General features: G+C 41.7%; 1 protein-coding gene across 1 annotated transcript in view; it reads left to right on the top strand.

The window, feature by feature from the left end:
• lamb2l (laminin, beta 2-like) overlaps positions 1-18,489 on the top strand; it is a 54,638-nt gene that overhangs the window by 18,491 nt on the left and 17,658 nt on the right. The window contains exons 3-15 of the mRNA XM_029436469.1: positions 5,512-5,681; positions 10,710-10,845; positions 11,553-11,626; positions 11,807-11,995; positions 12,184-12,247; positions 12,507-12,709; positions 12,943-13,063; positions 13,316-13,504; positions 14,335-14,514; positions 14,714-14,826; positions 15,439-15,518; positions 15,633-15,789; positions 17,850-17,990. Of these exons, the coding sequence (XP_029292329.1) occupies positions 5,512-5,681; positions 10,710-10,845; positions 11,553-11,626; positions 11,807-11,995; positions 12,184-12,247; positions 12,507-12,709; positions 12,943-13,063; positions 13,316-13,504; positions 14,335-14,514; positions 14,714-14,826; positions 15,439-15,518; positions 15,633-15,789; positions 17,850-17,990 (1,817 nt within the window). The remainder of the gene's footprint in view (positions 1-5,511; positions 5,682-10,709; positions 10,846-11,552; positions 11,627-11,806; positions 11,996-12,183; positions 12,248-12,506; positions 12,710-12,942; positions 13,064-13,315; positions 13,505-14,334; positions 14,515-14,713; positions 14,827-15,438; positions 15,519-15,632; positions 15,790-17,849; positions 17,991-18,489) is intronic.

Raw genomic sequence — 18,489 nt, 5'->3', positions numbered from 1 at the left:
GGGTAAATTATGACTTGTGAGGGGTACGTGCCTCGACAGAGTGTCATGAGAGGATGTCTTAACTTATCTAGATGTTGTAGATAACTCCAGTGTGATACACTGAGAATATGCACAGGGTAGCTCACAACTTGAGAGCTGAAGTGAAATGCTGCTTGCCCATAAGAGAAATGCAAGGTTTTGACTTTTTCATTCAAATACATTTGGTGTTTTCCCTCTCAAAGTAGATCAATAAACAAAAAATAGAAACTAAAGTTATACTATTTGGAGAAAAAAAAAGATTAACAATGGCCCTAATACTCCTTCATAAGAAAACAGTACATTTGAGATCTGTAACAAGACGAATAAAACTTTTCTAAACTTATGAATGGATTACAAACAGCTGCTTTTCCATCTTCCTGCTCTTCAAAGACTGGGGAGGAACTTGATTGAGTTTCTCGTTGTTAGGTACAATCAAAGCCAGATGAAGTACAAACACTTCTGTGTTTGGCAGGAAGAGTTCCATACATTTCATGGAGCCTCATCTTGGGCAGGTTGTTTGAGCAGTGAGAGAATGTCATACCCGTGAAGTGAGGTCAGGCGAAACCCAGTTACAGTTCTGTGTTCTTGAATAGAGGGGTGGGACCACTGGCTGTTCTTTCAGCTTTGAGACGCAGACAGGCATATTTATGACATTTTATTATTTCATTTACCTTAATATGACATAGCATTTTCAATCAATCAATCAAAAACTTTATTCTCATTTCAAGATTTATACAATGTACAATTCAAAATGAAATTTTGTTGTCCTTGCTTACTGTAAAAGTGACTGGTAATTGGTAATTGGTCATAAATATTTATATATATATATATATATATATAAGTGTCGTGGTGCTGATGCATAAATATAAAATAAAATGTGTGCTTAAAATATAAATATACTTTATATAAATAACATATATACACTCTAAAAAATATATACATTTAAGAGTTCTTAGAGTGGAGTTCACATCACATTTGTGTGTTTAATGCCATTCTCTCTTTGTATCTGCACATTACTTGCTTGAGTTTCAGTAATGCAGCACTGCCTTGTGTTTTATGTTTGGTTAGGGTGTGTTTGATCTTTATCTACAGTCCACAGTTTGTCTCCTAACTCATTTATGTGCAATACTGCATGTGCACACCTGCCTATGTGGGAATATGTGTCTCCTTTTACCATTATGCGTGTTTACATTTGCCTTTTAGTATATTCATATATTCATTCAGTAACTTTACAGGCTGATCGTGTCGTGTACTTGCCAGCTTTATCAGTAGAACTGCTAACAGTGCATTGTTAATGCTTCACAGGAATTCAGAAAATCTGCCTCTGTTAAATCGTTCACTTGAACTGGAGCCAAGACATTTATACACAGATAGACACTGTGTGTGTGTGTGTGTGTGTGTGTGTGTGTGTGTGTGTGTGTGTGTGTGTGTGTGCGCGTGTGTGTGTGGACGAACTGTAGTCTTTTCAAGCCTTTATTACAAAGATTTGACATAAAATGATACTAAGTGTTTGGTTGAAGTGGAACATAGACCGTTTACAGTACGTATACAAGTTTTTGTTTTTTTAGTGCAGTTTTGTGTTTGATCATAGCGCAGACACGTAGCTGTGACATACAACAGCCTATAAGGTATCTAAGTTTCTATATCTATGCTGATTGGCTGCTCAGCTCAGGTGTAAAAACAGGGTATTTACTACGTATTCGTGCTTGTAACTCGAAATTTGTAGCTTGTAAGTTAAAGGAATTTAAAATAAATGTTGTTTCCGTCTTTAGACTTCATGAAACCTCACTGTTAAAAGTAATTGCACATGCACTAAATATTTGTACAGCTACAAAACATTTTTACACATAAATAACAGCTGTGTACACACAATTTTTCCACACATGCACAACATGTTTCTACAGCTGCCAAACTTTATTACACATTCACCTACTTGAATTTGTGATAAAAACATTTTTTTTGACAAATTTGCACGTTCAGATACGTGATATTGATGACTCCTTTTGCTTCCATATGAACAATGATTGCCTCACCACTACATTATACCAAAGGAAAGCTCTAAACTCTAAACTCTAAACTCTATACACTCATGGACACGACAACAACCATGAACATTTGGACAATGGGTATTCCTCTTTCTCGCTCTGTCTAAAACCATTGTTTAAAAGGTGAAATGATACCCACTTATTACAACCATGACCTACATTCCACAGGCTCAGAGCATCAAACACAGCATCCTGACATACTGGCAGCTCCTAGTGACTGATCTTGGGGTCCTAAGCTGCTAATGTACAGCCTGACCTCAAACAGACTTTATGTATATCTTTATTTTATAAGATGGAGTAACTGCACAGTGTCACCACACAATATAAGCACATTATTATTTATCACATCCAAGAACAGACGAGAGATTTAGACCGAGCTGTTGTAGCATTTCTCTGATCTCCGTCCAAAGTACTTTTTTGCACCACTAGACCTTGCAGGTTAGCGATGGTGGACACTTGAATCCTTTAGTAATTGATTTAGTGAAATCATAACTGAAATCAGTTCGGTGCTAATCATTCCAGTGGGGCTGCACTGGGCAGCTCCCACATTAACTAGGTGCATCGCATCCTCCATGAGGAAACAATGACAGAAGCAATTATATTTTCTTTACACCACACATATTGTGTTATTGCGAGCTCTCGTCTGTTTAATGCAGATATGCAGCTTTTTTTCTTTGCTTATGATTCCAACTCAAACCGGACATGCCTTTCCCATCATGCCTCAGCCTGTTGCTGCTCTGTTGTTTAAAGACCCTCAGATATCTCTCTCAACATCTCTCATCCCCTATCACTCTGCCTTCTGCTGATTATGGAGCATCGGGTTTTTCCAGGCAAGCACAAAAGTCTTTTTATAGTCACATGGTGCATACATTGTCCAATCACATATGACCAACACTAAGCGGATTTCTTTAGCAATAGAAAGTGTTTATGAAAACGTTTTTTGGGAGTTGTTACAGACCACATGCTGGAAAACAAATATAAATTATGTAACGATTTAAATTCATTACTTATACTGTATATTGTAGCGTTCTTTTATAGTTCCATACATTACTTACTGTGTGGAGGTTTTGGGGAAATTCATACAATTATTATGCTATAAAAGAGCGATATAAGAACTGCTAACAGTGCTGATTATCATGACCCAACCAACATACTAAGATTTGGTGGACTTTAAAACTGTATGAACTAAATTCAGAATTTTCATTTTTGCAAAAATGTGTAGAATAGTCAAAGAAGGTAATTTGTGGAATAGTTTAGAAAAGTAAAATACAACTGTGTAATATACTACATTGTAAAAAATAAATAATAAGATGACTAACAATTATAAACTGAGGTATGAACACAAGTGTGTATATTACTTTTTGTTTAGGGATATATATTTAGTTTCTTTCCCTTTTAGTGTATAAATCTAAAGCTAAAGCTTCAGCCTACTGACTTATTAGAACTATACTTTTTATTTATTATTTTTTTACATGAGTTGTATAAACTTTAAACTAAACTAAGTCATCATTGCTGCATCCCTGCACAACATATATTTTTATATCTGTGACTCCAGAGCATCTCTCCCTGTATGGTTGCATGTTGACTTGAGGCGCTGCTGGTTGGGTTGTCAGGGACAGTCTGTGTCAATCACCCGTTCACCTCCATGTAAATATCCTCACTGCTCAACTGCATTCTCAACCTCTGTTTTCTGTTTGTGTAAAATCCGTTCGCCCACATAGTTTTTCTGTCCATCTCTCAGTTATGCTTTGCCATAATTTATCTCATTGTCTTTCGGTCCCCCCCCCCCTGCCTCTTGCTGTCTCTCTCACATATCCCTGATGAGGCCTGTTATTCAGAGTCACTGATGCAGAGAGAGAGTTTACACGGCTGAGGGAGAGCGTTGGAGGGAACAGGACCAGAACATTCGGGAGAGTTTTAGTTAATGTGCTTCTTCTTAGTCCATTAAGGCAATTACTTTCTGGGATGTCAGGCAGTGTCAAGTTAAATCACAACAGTGGTCTTAGTTTGTATAATTCACCATCATTCTGTTCATGCTGTGCTGTTGGATTCACCACAAAGAGCATACATTCAGGAAATATTGTTTTTAATTTGAGGTAATACCGATTATACACTTTTCTTTCCAACAGAAAATCTCTCTTTATTTTCGTTGACAAAAAAGTAGAACAGGGTGTTGAGTTCTGTGCTATCAGCACACGCTGCGCACAGTCAGGAGCACTCGGAGTAACTTACTTACTTAAGTTCACAATGACAACAAGAAAGCAGATGATTTATATATTTCATATTTTTATATTATTAATAGATGAGTAGTGAAAAGTCTAGACTGAAATGTTCAATATAGTCTGAAGTCTTCAACAGTAAAGACTCAAGTAGTTTGGGTTTTCTTTAAGTAAGATGAGACTAAAATGCCCAGACTCTTAGTCGACTAAAACTTGACCAAAAGAAAAATGTTGACTAAATATGATAAAACTAACGAGGACATTTGACAACTAAGACTAAATAAAAAAAGTATTGACAAAATTACCACAAGAGCCAAAACAATGAAACATCTACATGGTCTTCATCTTATCTTAACCTCCAGACACCCAGAGCAAAGCCTCCCAACAGGAAGCATGCCGAGGGTGAAGGACTTTCAAAAGGCCTCATTACCATGAAGCTTCCTTTTTTCAACAACTGTGGACAAAAGATGTAATGCTACAATGACCTCAAACATATCTTTAGCATTTCTCTACTCTACTATATTTGTGCAGTACCTTTACTGTGGCATTTTGTTTGCTTTCCGCTCAGAACTGTCGATTCAAGTTGTCATAATGTGGCATTTAACACAAATAGGACGAATGGTAGAGATGGGAAAGATTGCTCTATTTACAACGTGCGAGCGCACTGTTTCAGGATGTGGGCAAATGCAAAGCTTGAAAGGCCTGCCATGTTACGCTACGATTGGATGGTCGCTGTGCGTTCAGCGAATGTTCAATTACTGTAACTCGATAAAACATTAACGCAGCAGAAGTGGCATGTGTTTTTTTTTTGTGCTGACTTTCATGGAGTGGACCCCGCACAGCTGTCATAGTGCCGGTCAGATTTTGAAGTACACCCATTGTTAGTATTCTCACGTAATTCCCAAATTTGGCTTCATCCGACTTCAAGCTAAGCAGAGGTCTAATCAGCCAATATATAAGTGATAACACAGAGCACGTGTTGGATTCACACCCACATGCATCCAGCTCCATTTGGTGAAATGTACTTTTGATTCTTATGAAGTCTGAAGTCCTTGAATCAAGTGGAATTTAGTTTGAAACAGATGAAGTTATGGACTACAGCACTTAATATTACTCATTTTTAAATGAAATGACTTGTTCTCACAGTGTGTGCACCATAAAGAACTTCACATTTAAGTTGTATGAGCAGAATAACTATTGGCTCCTTTGTTTCTGCCCTCCACCTGCAGCTCTCAGTGTGTTTGGACAGGAGCTCCCATCAGGCCCTCACGGCTGCACGGAGGGCAGCTGTTACCCTGCGACAGGAAACCTTCTGATTGGACGGGCTGTCAACTTAACCGCCACCTCCACCTGCGGCCTGAACGGGCCAGAGCAATACTGCATCGTCAGCCATCTGCAGGTCAGGACACACATGAACACTCAGTCAAGGTGAAATATAAAGGATGGATGATTCTGATTTTCCATTGGCACCTCCCTAATGACAGGTTAATCATGCACGTTCTTTTTTTCCTTCATCTTCATGTGCACCCTGTGTTTTTCGCTCTCCCCCTGCCTGTTCTATCTCTCTCACACACGCTTGACAATGCATCACAGCCTGTAGTCAATGCAAAGTAAACTGGGATGGTTTGTTTGCTCTCTCTTTCATGCACGCATCCATCTTCATCCTTCAGCCTCTCTTCCATCTTCAATTGTCCATCTGTCTGTTTGTTTGTAGCCCGGTTTCCATGAACAAGGCCCCTCGACGCTACCCAGCCTTTCAATATCAGGCCCAGGTGTAGACACATGTCAGCCACACCTTAGTCACACACACACACACACACACTCTCCATCTCTCTCTCTCCGTCCATTTCTCTTTCTTTTACTGTTTTTACATCTCTCTGTCCGTGTTTTCTGCACACTTTTTTACGCTCGCTGGAGGTGTTTTTTGTCTTTGTCGAAAAAGAGTTGATGATCTAAATGGATTATGGAAACGCCTTTGCATGATAAATTCTGACGTAGCAAACATTTAACTCACATGACTGATCAGCTGTTTCCACTGTTGTCTTGTTATGACACTGAGTTTTGCCGGACAAAACGTTTCAAACTAAGTTTACATTAATCTTGGCCTCCATCTCCTGACATTTTATACTCAACCTTCAGTTTGCAAGGACAATCCATGTAAAGTGGCCCAATGCAATTCTGACTATTTAAAACCTCCTGTTCTAGTTTCTCTATTCATTTCCACCCGGACCATAAACAGTTACACGGCTTTTGTTCGGGTTCGGCTTTTGTTTTGACTTACTTCATTTATGTTAATGGTTAACTGATTGTGTTCTTTTGTATATTTGGTTTGCAGCTAAATGTACACATGAACGCATTGGATTGTGAGGAGTATGAATGCAAGCAGAAACAATTTAACACAGAGTTTGAAGCAATATGTTTACACAATTTCCATTGTCGCCTCTACCAACTTCCGCCATGAATCCAAATACAGATATTTTGGTGAAATAAGCAGATCCAGCTACAGATAGTAGCTTTGCGTCACACCCCTTGTTCATACCCGTGTGATGCAAGACACAATGCTGCAACAGTCTCTCCGTCACCTCCACAGTATGCAGCTCTCGTATTTCTCTCTGCCCCTACATGACATGTTCACCATCATGTTGACATTCACCGCCCTCTACTCTTCATACATTTCTGTGTATCTACGTGTATGTGCCTGTACCTCCATTGCCTCAGGGCAGGAATATCCACCAGCGTCAACTTCCAGGTGAGCGTGATTGACGTTGTCTGATTGGTGTGAGACCCTCTACTATAGTACGGGGCAGGAAGTGGTGACAACCTGTCATTGCTGGTCTGTCAGAGGACTACTTTAGAGGCCCACACTAAACATTTAAATGTACAAAATTTCATCAATCATGTTGTTGTTGCTAGGTTGTTTTTTTGTTTCCTTGCAAGATCGGATTGCATAGTTTTTATGCACATTTTTGTAACCCAGGAAAAGCAGTGTGAGCTGCCAAGCCAATTGTGTTGAAGAACTTTAAAGAGGCCCTAGTTTAGCCCTGAGACCCACCTGGTAGAGTGGAGCTTAAACTAACTTTAGACAAGAGAAAGGACCAAGAAAATATGAAGAGGGACATGGGAAAACAGGGAATGGCAAATGATGGAAGGAAGTGGGAGACATGGAGGCAAAGACCAGAAGTAAAAAAAGTCAGGAAAATCAGAAGTGTGATAACATTTTAACAGCAGGGAAATCAGAGTTTCAGAGCTGTAACTGAGGTGGAAATAAACTGCATGAGGAAAGTGGGGTGTACTTTTTTTTTTTTTTTTAAGCCACCATCGTAGTGTCACAAAGAAGTGTTTTCAAATCAACATCAGACTTACATCAGTGTATTGTTGGAGCAGAAAGCCTTATAGTTGAGCGGACCAGGCTTGACTAATGGGAGATAAATAAGAGCTCAGAGGAGGGAGGGAGGGAGGGAGGGAGGGTCTTAAAGCCACACAGGTTTACACCAAGCACCAACTGAATTGAAAACTACAGTGTCCTTGAAGGAAAATATGAGTAGAAATTATTTTACTCATACTGTATGTACATCCAGCCTTAAACTTTCTTAACAAGTTCATATGAAAATATGCGTTATGCGATAACGTTGTTGGATATCGTGATAACAATATTACTTGAATAAACAGATGTTAAAGTGTTCTTCTACTGCTTTCAGTACTAAAATACAACACATTTCTTATTGAATAAAAAACATTTATATATAAATATTGAACTGAACACAGAGTGCACAAATACATAAAGAATGATAGTTATATTTTACTCTCTGACATGAGTGGAATAGCTGCGTCTTTCGCAGTGTGTTTATGCGCAAGTTGACATTGCGATAACAATAAAAAATGACGATAAGACATAAGACAGTGATGCCCGAATATTTGCCAAGTAATTTGATTTCATGTTACATCCACTCCTTTGAAATACCTGAAATCTTGCACCTTAATTCCTGTAGCGGATACTCAGCGCTGTTACAGAGCGGCTCTCTAATGATGGCACATTGTGTTAGGATGGATGAGCTACTGTGTAGAAAGGAATGTCCTTTTCAGCAGCCGCGCTCTGATGAGGGCAGATTTATGCTGGGATTAGGGAGGGTAGGTGAAGAAGGCGAGCATGCATGTAAAAAACACACACGTTTACTTACACATGTACAAGTGGGCGTGTGTTCACCGGTGATCACACACACACACACATACACACACACACACACACACCACTTCCAGCACACTTTAGGCGTTTTTTTTCAATTCTCCGTCAAGTCTCTTTAACAGCCATGTTGTTTTTAGCAGCTTAATCTCCCCTGACAACAACCTAATTAAGAAATTCTGCCCTGGAATCCACATTTTCTCTCTGTGCCAATTTACCCTCCTCTGCCTGTTCCCCCTCTCTGCTCCCCTCTTTAAGCACCCTCTAAAAATGCACCCCTTTTACCCTCTCCCAGCATCTCCCTCGCTCTCTGCCGGCCCCCTTCTTTGTCCTTCTCCCCTGCTGAGCCGTTTGAGACCCCTCTCCACTGCATACCCACTTCTCTCACCTACACCTTCCTTTCTCTAACTTCTCTATGACACCCCTTTAGATTCGAACTCTTGCTCTTGGCCCACATTCTTGTATCTTTCCCATGCTCTCTGCCTTCCAGTTCTTCCTCCCCTTCTTCTTCTGCTTCGTCAATGTCTGCCGTCCGTTTTCCCTCCATTCGTACTTCATCTTCCCCCTGCGTTTAAAGCTGAGCAAAATATCGATATTATACCGATATCGTGATTTGATACTACACATACTGTTTTAGATTTTGAAAATCGAAAGATTTAAGATGATGTCATTTTCTGAATTTACAAGACTCTTCAAGCTGTTATATTATTTGCCTTTACCGACGTATTCATTATATCCACTTTACTGAGGATTATTTAAATGAAAAGCACCAATTGTCAACCCTACAATATCGTTGCAATATTGCGCAAGGTCAAAAGTATCATGACGTTTGATTTTCTCCATATCGCCCAGCCCTACTTCCTGTTCCTACTCATGTCAGTTCCTCACCGGACCCTTTTTCCATCTCTAAAATGTATATAGGTGCAATGGTGACACATTCTTAGCACCACTCTGTCTGGAAGTCAACATTTGGGATTGCACAGGCAGAATCATATTCGAGCGTGCAATCCAGACAGTGGGGATGGAGCTCAAAATGAGTTTTGAGCTCTCTCACTCTCTCTTGTCGTCAATATCCTTTCCACTACTATGCACAGAGCTTTTTCTTTTTATATATACCTACTGTTGACTATGTATTGCCAAAGTGTTGCAGAACTTCTACAACTGAGATCCTGTTCAAGATTCCAGATTGTTAGTCAAACCAGCAGCTCAGCGACTTTTTTGGTTTTGAGTGAAATTGTTCGATGGTTTGCCTTGAAATTTGGTATTTGGTCCTCTCAGGTTAAGTTGTTATTACTTTAGTGATCTCCAAATATTTAATCAAACTCCATCATCAGGTATCATTTTTATTTGTCAACAATGTTGTGCAGACATTTGTGGACAGGCTTCACCCTGTTGGGTTGACGTTGGCGATCACCTGACTTTCCCTTTTGTGCCACAACGTGGTTAAGATGTTTTTTTGTGTGAAATGTCTCAACAAATATTGGATAGATTGCCATGAAATTTGGTTTGGACGTTCATGTTCCCCTCAGGATGAAATGTAAGAACAGTGATGATCCTCTGCCTTTCTCTCTAACGCCATCATCAGGTCAAAGGTTTTATGTTGGTTGATATTCAAATACCTGTTTGTTTAGTGCTAATTATTTAACGTGCTAACATGCTAACACACTAAAAATGGTGAACATAGTAAACAATATACCTGCTGAACATCAGCATGTTGACATCGTCACTGTAAGCATGTTAGCATGTAGCTTAAAGCCCCGCTGTGTGTTCATGCAGCCTCACTAGAGCAGCTCCACTCTAAGTCTTATCTTTGCACTTTGTCCTTATTCACACACTCACCTCCATCTCTCCAAAATTTTTGTTTTCTCCCACGTGCCTCTCCTCTCTCCCTCCCCTTATTTTACTCTTTGCTTCTCTCCTCTTCACTTTTAATCTTTTGACCCAGTGGAGACACAATCCAGTCCCCTCTGGCTTCTGTCCCATTCACAGTGGTATTGGCACACAGATGGAATCCCTAATCTGAAGAAACGGCTCTATCACAGCAGAATGTACATGACACAACCTGAACACTAACACGTTTTTTTGTTTTAATTATTTTCCGTGATAGTACAACATCCACAGTTAGTTTATTACACAGTTGGTTCATTATTTTGTCATTTCTAAATCCTCATATCTAAAACATCTGAAGGAAACTTTCCATGCCAGTGACTTTCTCCAAGAGTAAATGTGTGTTTTCTGCCTCGACAGGAGTCTGACAAGTGCTTCGATTGTAACTCCCAGCATCGTTATGACCCGAACCACCACAGAAACAGCCACCGCATAGAAAACGTCATCTCGCTCATGGACAGCAATGAAGACAACACCTGGTGGCAGTCTGTCAACGGTGTGTGTGCATGTGTATTAACCATAGACTCTATATACGAAGTGGACGTAGCCACCATGACTTCACCCATTGTTTTATTTTACTTTTAACATTGGCGTATCCAAACATTTCACTCCACTATGCTTGTTGGTGGTTCTATGGTGGTTATTAATTGCAGTTTGCAATGCCGAGAAAACGTGCTGGAGAACTACAGAGAACAAACACATGACCCCCCAAATTGCACACGGCAGTGAGGGGTACTTGCGTAGGTTTGGTTTTGGGCCATCGCCATCTTAGAATAGGGTGGAGCTGGGGAGTAGAGAGGTGCTAAATGATGCCGTATTGAAGAAGACTTGAAACTAGCTATTGATACAATAAACTCATTGGAAAAATGTTTACTGAGGTAATAAATCAGGTGAGGATTAAGGTCATTTTATCATAGACTTCATCAGAAAAACAGACCTTTATCTTTTTGCAACCAGTGGAGTCGCCCCCTGCTGGTCATAAGAAATAATGAGTGCGAGGAATATGTTTGTTCTTCTTGTAGCGTAAATCTATGACCTCATAGGGGTACTATTGGAAGACTTTGATGTTTCTTGGAGAGAGACAAATGCAAAGAAGGACGGTAAAGGTCGCCTACAGTCACCCGGTAAAGCAGACATTGACTTTTGGAGATGAGACTTTTATATCAATTGTGTTGTTATGACACTGAGTTGTTTCCGCCACAGGAGAGGAGAATGTCAGCATCAGACTGAACCTGGAGGCAGAATTCCACTTCACACATCTCATCATGAAGTTCAAGGTATGAACACTTATTTGCATGTATGTGGGAGCCTGTTTGTGTGTGTGTGTGTGTGTGTGTGTGTGTGTGTGTGTGTGTGTGTGTGTGTGTGTGTGGGTCTGTGTGTGTGGGTCTGTGTGTGTGTCTGTGTGTGGACCTCTGTTTATGTGCTGAAGGACTTATTTCTCTCTTTCTCCTCAGACTTTCCGACCTGCGGCTATGGTCATTGAGCGTTCAGCTGATTTCGGCCGCACATGGCGCCCCTACCGCTACTTTGCCTCAAACTGTACCAAGACCTTTCGTGGCATCGCTGCCAACGGCCTGCACCACATCAACGACATCATCTGCGAGGAGCGCTACTCCGACATCGAACCCTCCACTAACGGAGAGGTAAGAAGTCGAGGAGGGGCTGGCAGCTGTAACAGTAGAGACATGTTAGTCTAGAAGAGTGCACGCTTAAATAACTCAGATCTTTGCAAATGTCTTCAAACTGTATGCCTGCTTTTGGTTACCATTTGTTATATTAGCCTGCTATGATCTTCTTCAAACCCAGAATCTAATTCTGTTCTCTATTCAAGGTCATTTATAAGGTTTTGGATCCCGCCATTCATGTGAAAGACCCCTACAGCTTGGACATTCAAGGTCAGTGGAGACTTAAACTCTTACATTCACTTACATTATTGTTTTATGAGAAGTGGAAACTCCCAGCTTAATGTAACACTGCATAGATCTAAGCCTTCAAGTATGTTTTTTTATCATGATATGTTGAAACCAGAAGTATTAACAGCAATGCTACATTTAAAGAAAATAGGCTTTATTACCTTTTACTGAGGCTAATATAAACTTTGACATCAGGGTTAATTCATGAATCAAACCTAATTCTTCTGTTTCTTCTTTACAGAACTTCTGCGTATCACCAACCTGCGTATCAACTTCACCAAGCTAAACACTCTGGGAGACGACTTGCTGGACCGGCGCTTTGACGTCCTGCAGAAATATTACTACGCCATCTATGAGCTGGTGGTCAGAGGGAGCTGCTTCTGTTACGGACACGCCTCAGAGTGCGCACCCGTGCCAGGGGTGGTCGCCCGGAAGAACGGCATGGTGAGCCAGTGGGCTATAAAAATTATTTTTACAACAATCCTGTTATCTGTCATCATCACCACATGTGCTGTGGGAACAAACAGACACTTGTATAAAAGACCAAAAGAGCAGAAACTAGTGGAAACTTCAGCTTCCCTATTAGTTCAGTACACATCGTTATGCCATCGCTATTGTATTGACAATGCCTTCATTAACCTTTTTGCTTATCATTTTGCTGCATTGTGATTGGCCAGATCCACGGTCGCTGCGTATGCAAACACAGTACAGAGGGCCTGAATTGCGAGCGCTGCCAACATTTCCACAACGACCTGCCATGGAGGCCAGCAGAGGCGGAGAACCCACACACCTGCAGAGGTGGGAACACATACACATGCACTGTCTCACAACACTGTGATATGAGCATGAACTCAGAAATGCACATACGTTTCCTTCATCATTAAACTATCTGCTACTTTTAAAGTGTTAAGCAGGATGAGAGGAACTGATGTTATGGGTAACTTTCAAACTGCTAGTGAAGAAATGACCTTATTAAGTTACCTCTTAAAGGGAATGTTTGGGTGGGTCTAATTAGTCTTTATTTGTTCAATGTCTTGCTTCTGTCTCCAGAGTGCAACTGCAACGGCCACTCAAGCCAATGTCACTTTGACATGGCGGTGTTTTTGGCCACGGGCAACGTGAGCGGAGGAGTGTGTGACGACTGTCAGTACAACACCATGGGACGCAACTGTGAGATGTGCAAACCCTTCTACTACCAAGACCCTATCAGGGATATCAGGGACCCACGAGTCTGTGTCGGTGAGTCTTTCCAACAAAATGTTTCCAGACATTATGTTGAATTGTTCTCTGTAGAGCTGCTATAAATGTCATCTAAGTTAACTCCAGTGTTCAGTAGGAACATTTTATTTTTCTATGAAACATTTGGAACAAATCTGCCTTCCAGTGAGTTGTAATCATTTCAGTTGTTTCGTGTGAAAGTGCACTGTCTCTAGGGCATTGTTATGTTGTGTCATTGACTGAGCACTCCTGCAATGAACAGCCGACACCTTGTGGCTGAAATCCTCGAGACTGCATCCTAATCAAATGAAGTTATCTCACCTCTTTGACAATACTGTTTTCTTCTGGTTCCTACACTTGCATGTTTGAGCTTTACTGTACAGAATTATGTCTGTGCTGAGCTGGAAGGATGTTTTCAAATTCATCTGCCGAAAGTGAAAATCCAAATGTTTCCTACCGTCATGATTTGTGACATCTCACATAGTTTGGAAACCAATCCTGGTCTAATATTCAACTTGCAAAAGTGTGATGTGGAAACTTTAAGCCTCCAGCACACATACACTGAGAATGGACTTCACAGTGAAGTAAGAAACACCTGTTGTCCAGCAGTTTAACTTTAATTTATAGATTCTGAAGGAGAAGGAGTAGATATCATTTCAAAGATTTTAACAAGATAATGGAACTTTTATTGTGAAGGGGATCTAATGTGAAGCTAAAACCTTCTCAAAATAATGTCCTCATTGCTCTCTTCTTCTCTATTAATTCAAGTTTCCCATTTATGTCATTTTGTTTTTGCCTCTTATTCTTTGCCCCCCTTTTCTTACGCTCTCCATCTCACCTCTGACCTCCAGCCTGTGACTGTGACCCAGTCGGATCATTGGAGGGAGGAGTGTGTGACAGTCACACCGACCAGGACATGGGGATGATCTCAGGACAGTGTCGCTGCAAAGCCCACGTCAAAGGCACACGCTGCGACGACTGCAAGGAAGGTTATTACGGACTCAGCCAGAACGACCCGCTGGGCTGTCAGCGTACGTATGTGTCTGTTTGTCTGCCGCTGAGAACGCTTGTGTTTGAACAGGGATGAAAATGGATTTATATTGTTTTGGAATACAAAACAACGTAATCTTTATTTAAGATCTTTAAACAGTCACACTCTTATACTTTGTGTGTGTGTGTGTGTGTGTGTGTGTGTGTGTGTGTGTGTGTGTGTGTGTGTGTCTCCATCAGCTTGCAACTGTGACCCTCGTGGCATCATCATGATGGGAGCTCCTTGCGACCAGATCAGTGGGGACTGCTCCTGCAAGAGATATGTCACCGGTCGCTACTGCAACCAGTGTCTGGTTAGTTACAACCGTTCTTCTTATAAAATCTGTCGCTAATTTTGGGTTTGAGATGAAAAGATCATACACATGGTTGTTAATTATTATTCCTAATTATCCATGTCAAAGCTTATTTAAAGAAAACAATCGCAGACAAGACAGGGTTGGGCTGTTAAATGTCAAATGTTGTTCTGCCAGGTGCATTATTACAAAATGTAACATAGACTGTATTAAAGAAGTGGAAATAGCCTCTGGGTCTAAAAACTGAAGCCAACGCAGAAGTCCCTTAAACCTGCATTCTTTCTAATAGCCAGCAGGGGCGCGGCTCCATAGGTTGCAAAAAGAAGCCTGATTGTATAGAAGTCTATGAGAAAAGTATCCTACTTCTCACTTTATTTATTGCCTCAGTAAACTCTTTTTTTTAAATGATGGTCCCATTTAGAGTAAAATAGACGATAAAGCAGGGTGTGCCTTATGGCGTGGTAACCTTTTGATTGACAGGTCCTTACCAAAGTGACCTGTCAATTAAGATAGAGGCACAGCAATGCACAGTGCAGAGCGTAAAACCTACACGCTACACATGGCCCTGTGTATCCTGTGTTGAGATTTATTTTCATGTTTTCATCGCTGTAGCCTGAATACTGGGGACTCAGTAACGACCTGGCCGGCTGCAGATCGTGTGACTGTGACTTCGGTGGAGCCTTCAACAACAGGTATAGACTTTCAAAATGTTATATGTCTATCTTTAAAAATGCTTTTGAGAAAGAGATGTATTGTACTTTATAAGTGTTTAGCATTTAAAAGTTTGCCTTTGTCTGTTACTCAAGGTGCATGATGGAGAACGGCCAGTGTGACTGCAGGAGGCATCTGATTGGTCGACAGTGTTCAGAGGTTCACACTGGGTATTTCTGTGCTCCGCTGGACTACTACAAATACGAGGCTGAAGACGCCACTGGACACTCCCCCGGTGACTCTGGCCTGCCGGTGAGCTATGATCGAGTACTATGATTGACGCTCATGATAGATCTCCCGCTGTAGAGCGTAAGCTGCTGCGTTGATGTGGTGTCACAAGGCATTGGGGAGAAATATAAACTGGCAAAATCAGTTTGAATGCATATTAGAATCAGACACAAATAACCAGACATTGTCGAAATCAGCTTAATATTCAGACATTGAAAATCTTTTAGATGACACTAAGCTACACTTTACACTCCTGCAACAAGTCACATGACATGATAACAAACAGACCAGATCAAGCGAAAGGTCAAGTTTTATTACCCAGAAGGGTTACATTGCAGCGTGTTTCACAGCTGCAGCGCTCTAACTCAATACTGGAACATTTTCAAAAATACTTGTCCTCTATTGGTCACTTTGACACAAAAACATAAGAACATAGGGTCCCAGTTGAAAAAGTAACCCTTTTAAATTTCTCGTTAAGCTTCCCCACTCCAACTTGTTAAAGCAAGGTGACAGGCCATTTCCTGCTGTCACTGTTTCTATCCTCTTCCATCTCCGTCTACCGGCTTTCTCACATTCTTTACTGTCTCCTCCACCCAGCTCCGTCCTCTACACTCTAATGAGACCCTATGCCCCCTCCCCTTCCCCATTCAGCCCTTCGGGCAAGCTCAGACAGTCCTCGCTTAAAACATCACGGCTACAGGAATTTGAGGAAAAAGGCAAGTATTGACTTCATAATGTTATGAGGCACTGAGCAACAGGAGATGTGTCTTTGACATACAAGGCTGTTGTCTGTCGGGCGTGAACATGGCAGGTTTAACTGACGCTGAATGGAAATTGAGCGGACATGCTGAAAGACAAAAACAAGTTCAGAATACAGTCGAAGTCCTGCATTTCTGTACAGTATTCAAACTCCACAGCTGAAGTGACCCAAAAAAACACCAGACAGTGGAACAGATACCAACCTGTCACAACTAATTATTGCACAACATACACACACAGAAAAACACACACTCAGCCTCACAGTCTTTGTTTCTCTCTTTCACGCTGCGACAGTTTCAGCACAGCAGGACTCTTTGTGCTCCGTCTTGTCATTTTCACTTTTGGAATGAGCAAGCGGGGCAGGATGAACCCTGTATGTTGTTAGAAGTGTGGCTATAAAAAGTATGTATGAACACAAACCCTCATGAACTTACTCCTCTCCTCTTCTGTCCCCTCCTCTCCACTCTCCTCTTCTGTCCCCTCCTCTCCTCTCTCCTCTCCTCTCTCCTCTCCTCTCTCCTCTCCTCTTATGTCCCCTCCTCTCTTCTCCTCTCCTCTCCTCTCCGCTCCTCTCCTCTTCTCTTCTCTCCTCTCCTCTCCTCTCCTCTCTCCTCTCCTCTCCTCTCCTCTCCTCTCCTCTCCTCTCCTCTCCGCTCCTCTCCTCTTCTCTCCTCTCCTCTCCTCTCCTCTCCTCTCCTCTCCTCTCCTCTCCTCTTCTTCTGTCCCCTCCTCTCTTCTCTCCTCTTATGTCCCCTCCTCTCCTCTCCTCTCCTCTCCGCTCCTCTCCTCTCCTCTTCTGTCCCCTCCTCTCTTCTCTCCTCTTATGTCCCCTCCTCTCCTCTCCTCTTCTCTTATGTCCCCTCCTCTCATCTCCTCTCCTCTCCTTTCATCTCTTCTCCTCTCCTCTCGCCTCCTCTCCTCCTCTCCTCTCCTCTTATGTCCTCTCCTCTCATCTCCTCTCCTCTCGCCTCCTCTCCTCCTCTCCTCTCCTCTTATGTCCCCTCCTCTCATCTCTCCTCTCATCTCCTCTCCTCTCGTCTCCTCTGCTGTCCTCTCCCCTCCTCTCCTCTTATGTCCCCTCCTCTCATCTCTCCTCTCATCTCCTCTCCTCTCCTCTGCTGTCCTCTCCCCTCCTCTCCACCCTGCTCTCCTCTCTTTTCCTCCTCTCCTCTCCTCCCGGCTCTCCTCTCCTGCCTGCTCTCCTCCTCTCCTCCTCTACTCCTCTTCTGTCCTCTCCCCTCCCCTCCCCTCCTCTCCTCTCCTCTCCTCTCCTCTCCTGTATTCTCCCCTCTCCTCCTCTTCTCTTCTGCCTTCTCCCCTCTCAGGGCAAAGTTCGTCCTCAGGCAGAGACTGACTGTGTTCAGCACCTCAGCAACCAGCTGAGGAGGCACCGTCGCCACCGTCGCATCACCAACTCACAGCAGCATCGGGCCGCACTGAGACGTATCCGCCAGCTTCAACAAACAGTAGGATATTTGCTTTGATTGACTCACTGTCTTTTGTTATAGTTTGACAAGATACAAAAGAATCAAAGGGTTATTATCACGTTATTGTTATAATAATGTATAAAAAGCCTATGTATTACAGTAACATGTACAGTTAATTATGACATTTTAACGAGTCAACCAGAAAATGAGAGGTGAACATGTAGGACTGTAGGGATTTTTAGGGTCCAGTGTCATTTAAAGAATATCAAAATTGCTTAAGTAAATATACTTACTGTAGTTCCTTCCACGGCCGGAGTCTCCCAGTGTCCAAGTTAGAGAAAGAAAAGAGAGCAGAAAAAGGTTCTTGTGTGTGAGAGAGTGAGTGCAATGATTTCATGGTTATTAATCACCATTATTATTCATCAGAAACTAAACTAAAATAGAAACTGAACGAGATACTGGTGATTTAAATGATTATACGTTTTATTGAGCAGCTCCAGTCTTCATAAAAGCTGATTTATTCAACTTTACATTCTGA

This window comes from Cottoperca gobio, chromosome 7, assembly GCF_900634415.1.
Source record: "Cottoperca gobio chromosome 7, fCotGob3.1, whole genome shotgun sequence".
Classification (NCBI taxonomy): Eukaryota; Metazoa; Chordata; class Actinopteri; order Perciformes; family Bovichtidae; genus Cottoperca; species Cottoperca gobio.
Note: the sequence above shows the minus strand (reverse complement) of the source record. Positions and strands in the feature narration are given on the sequence as shown.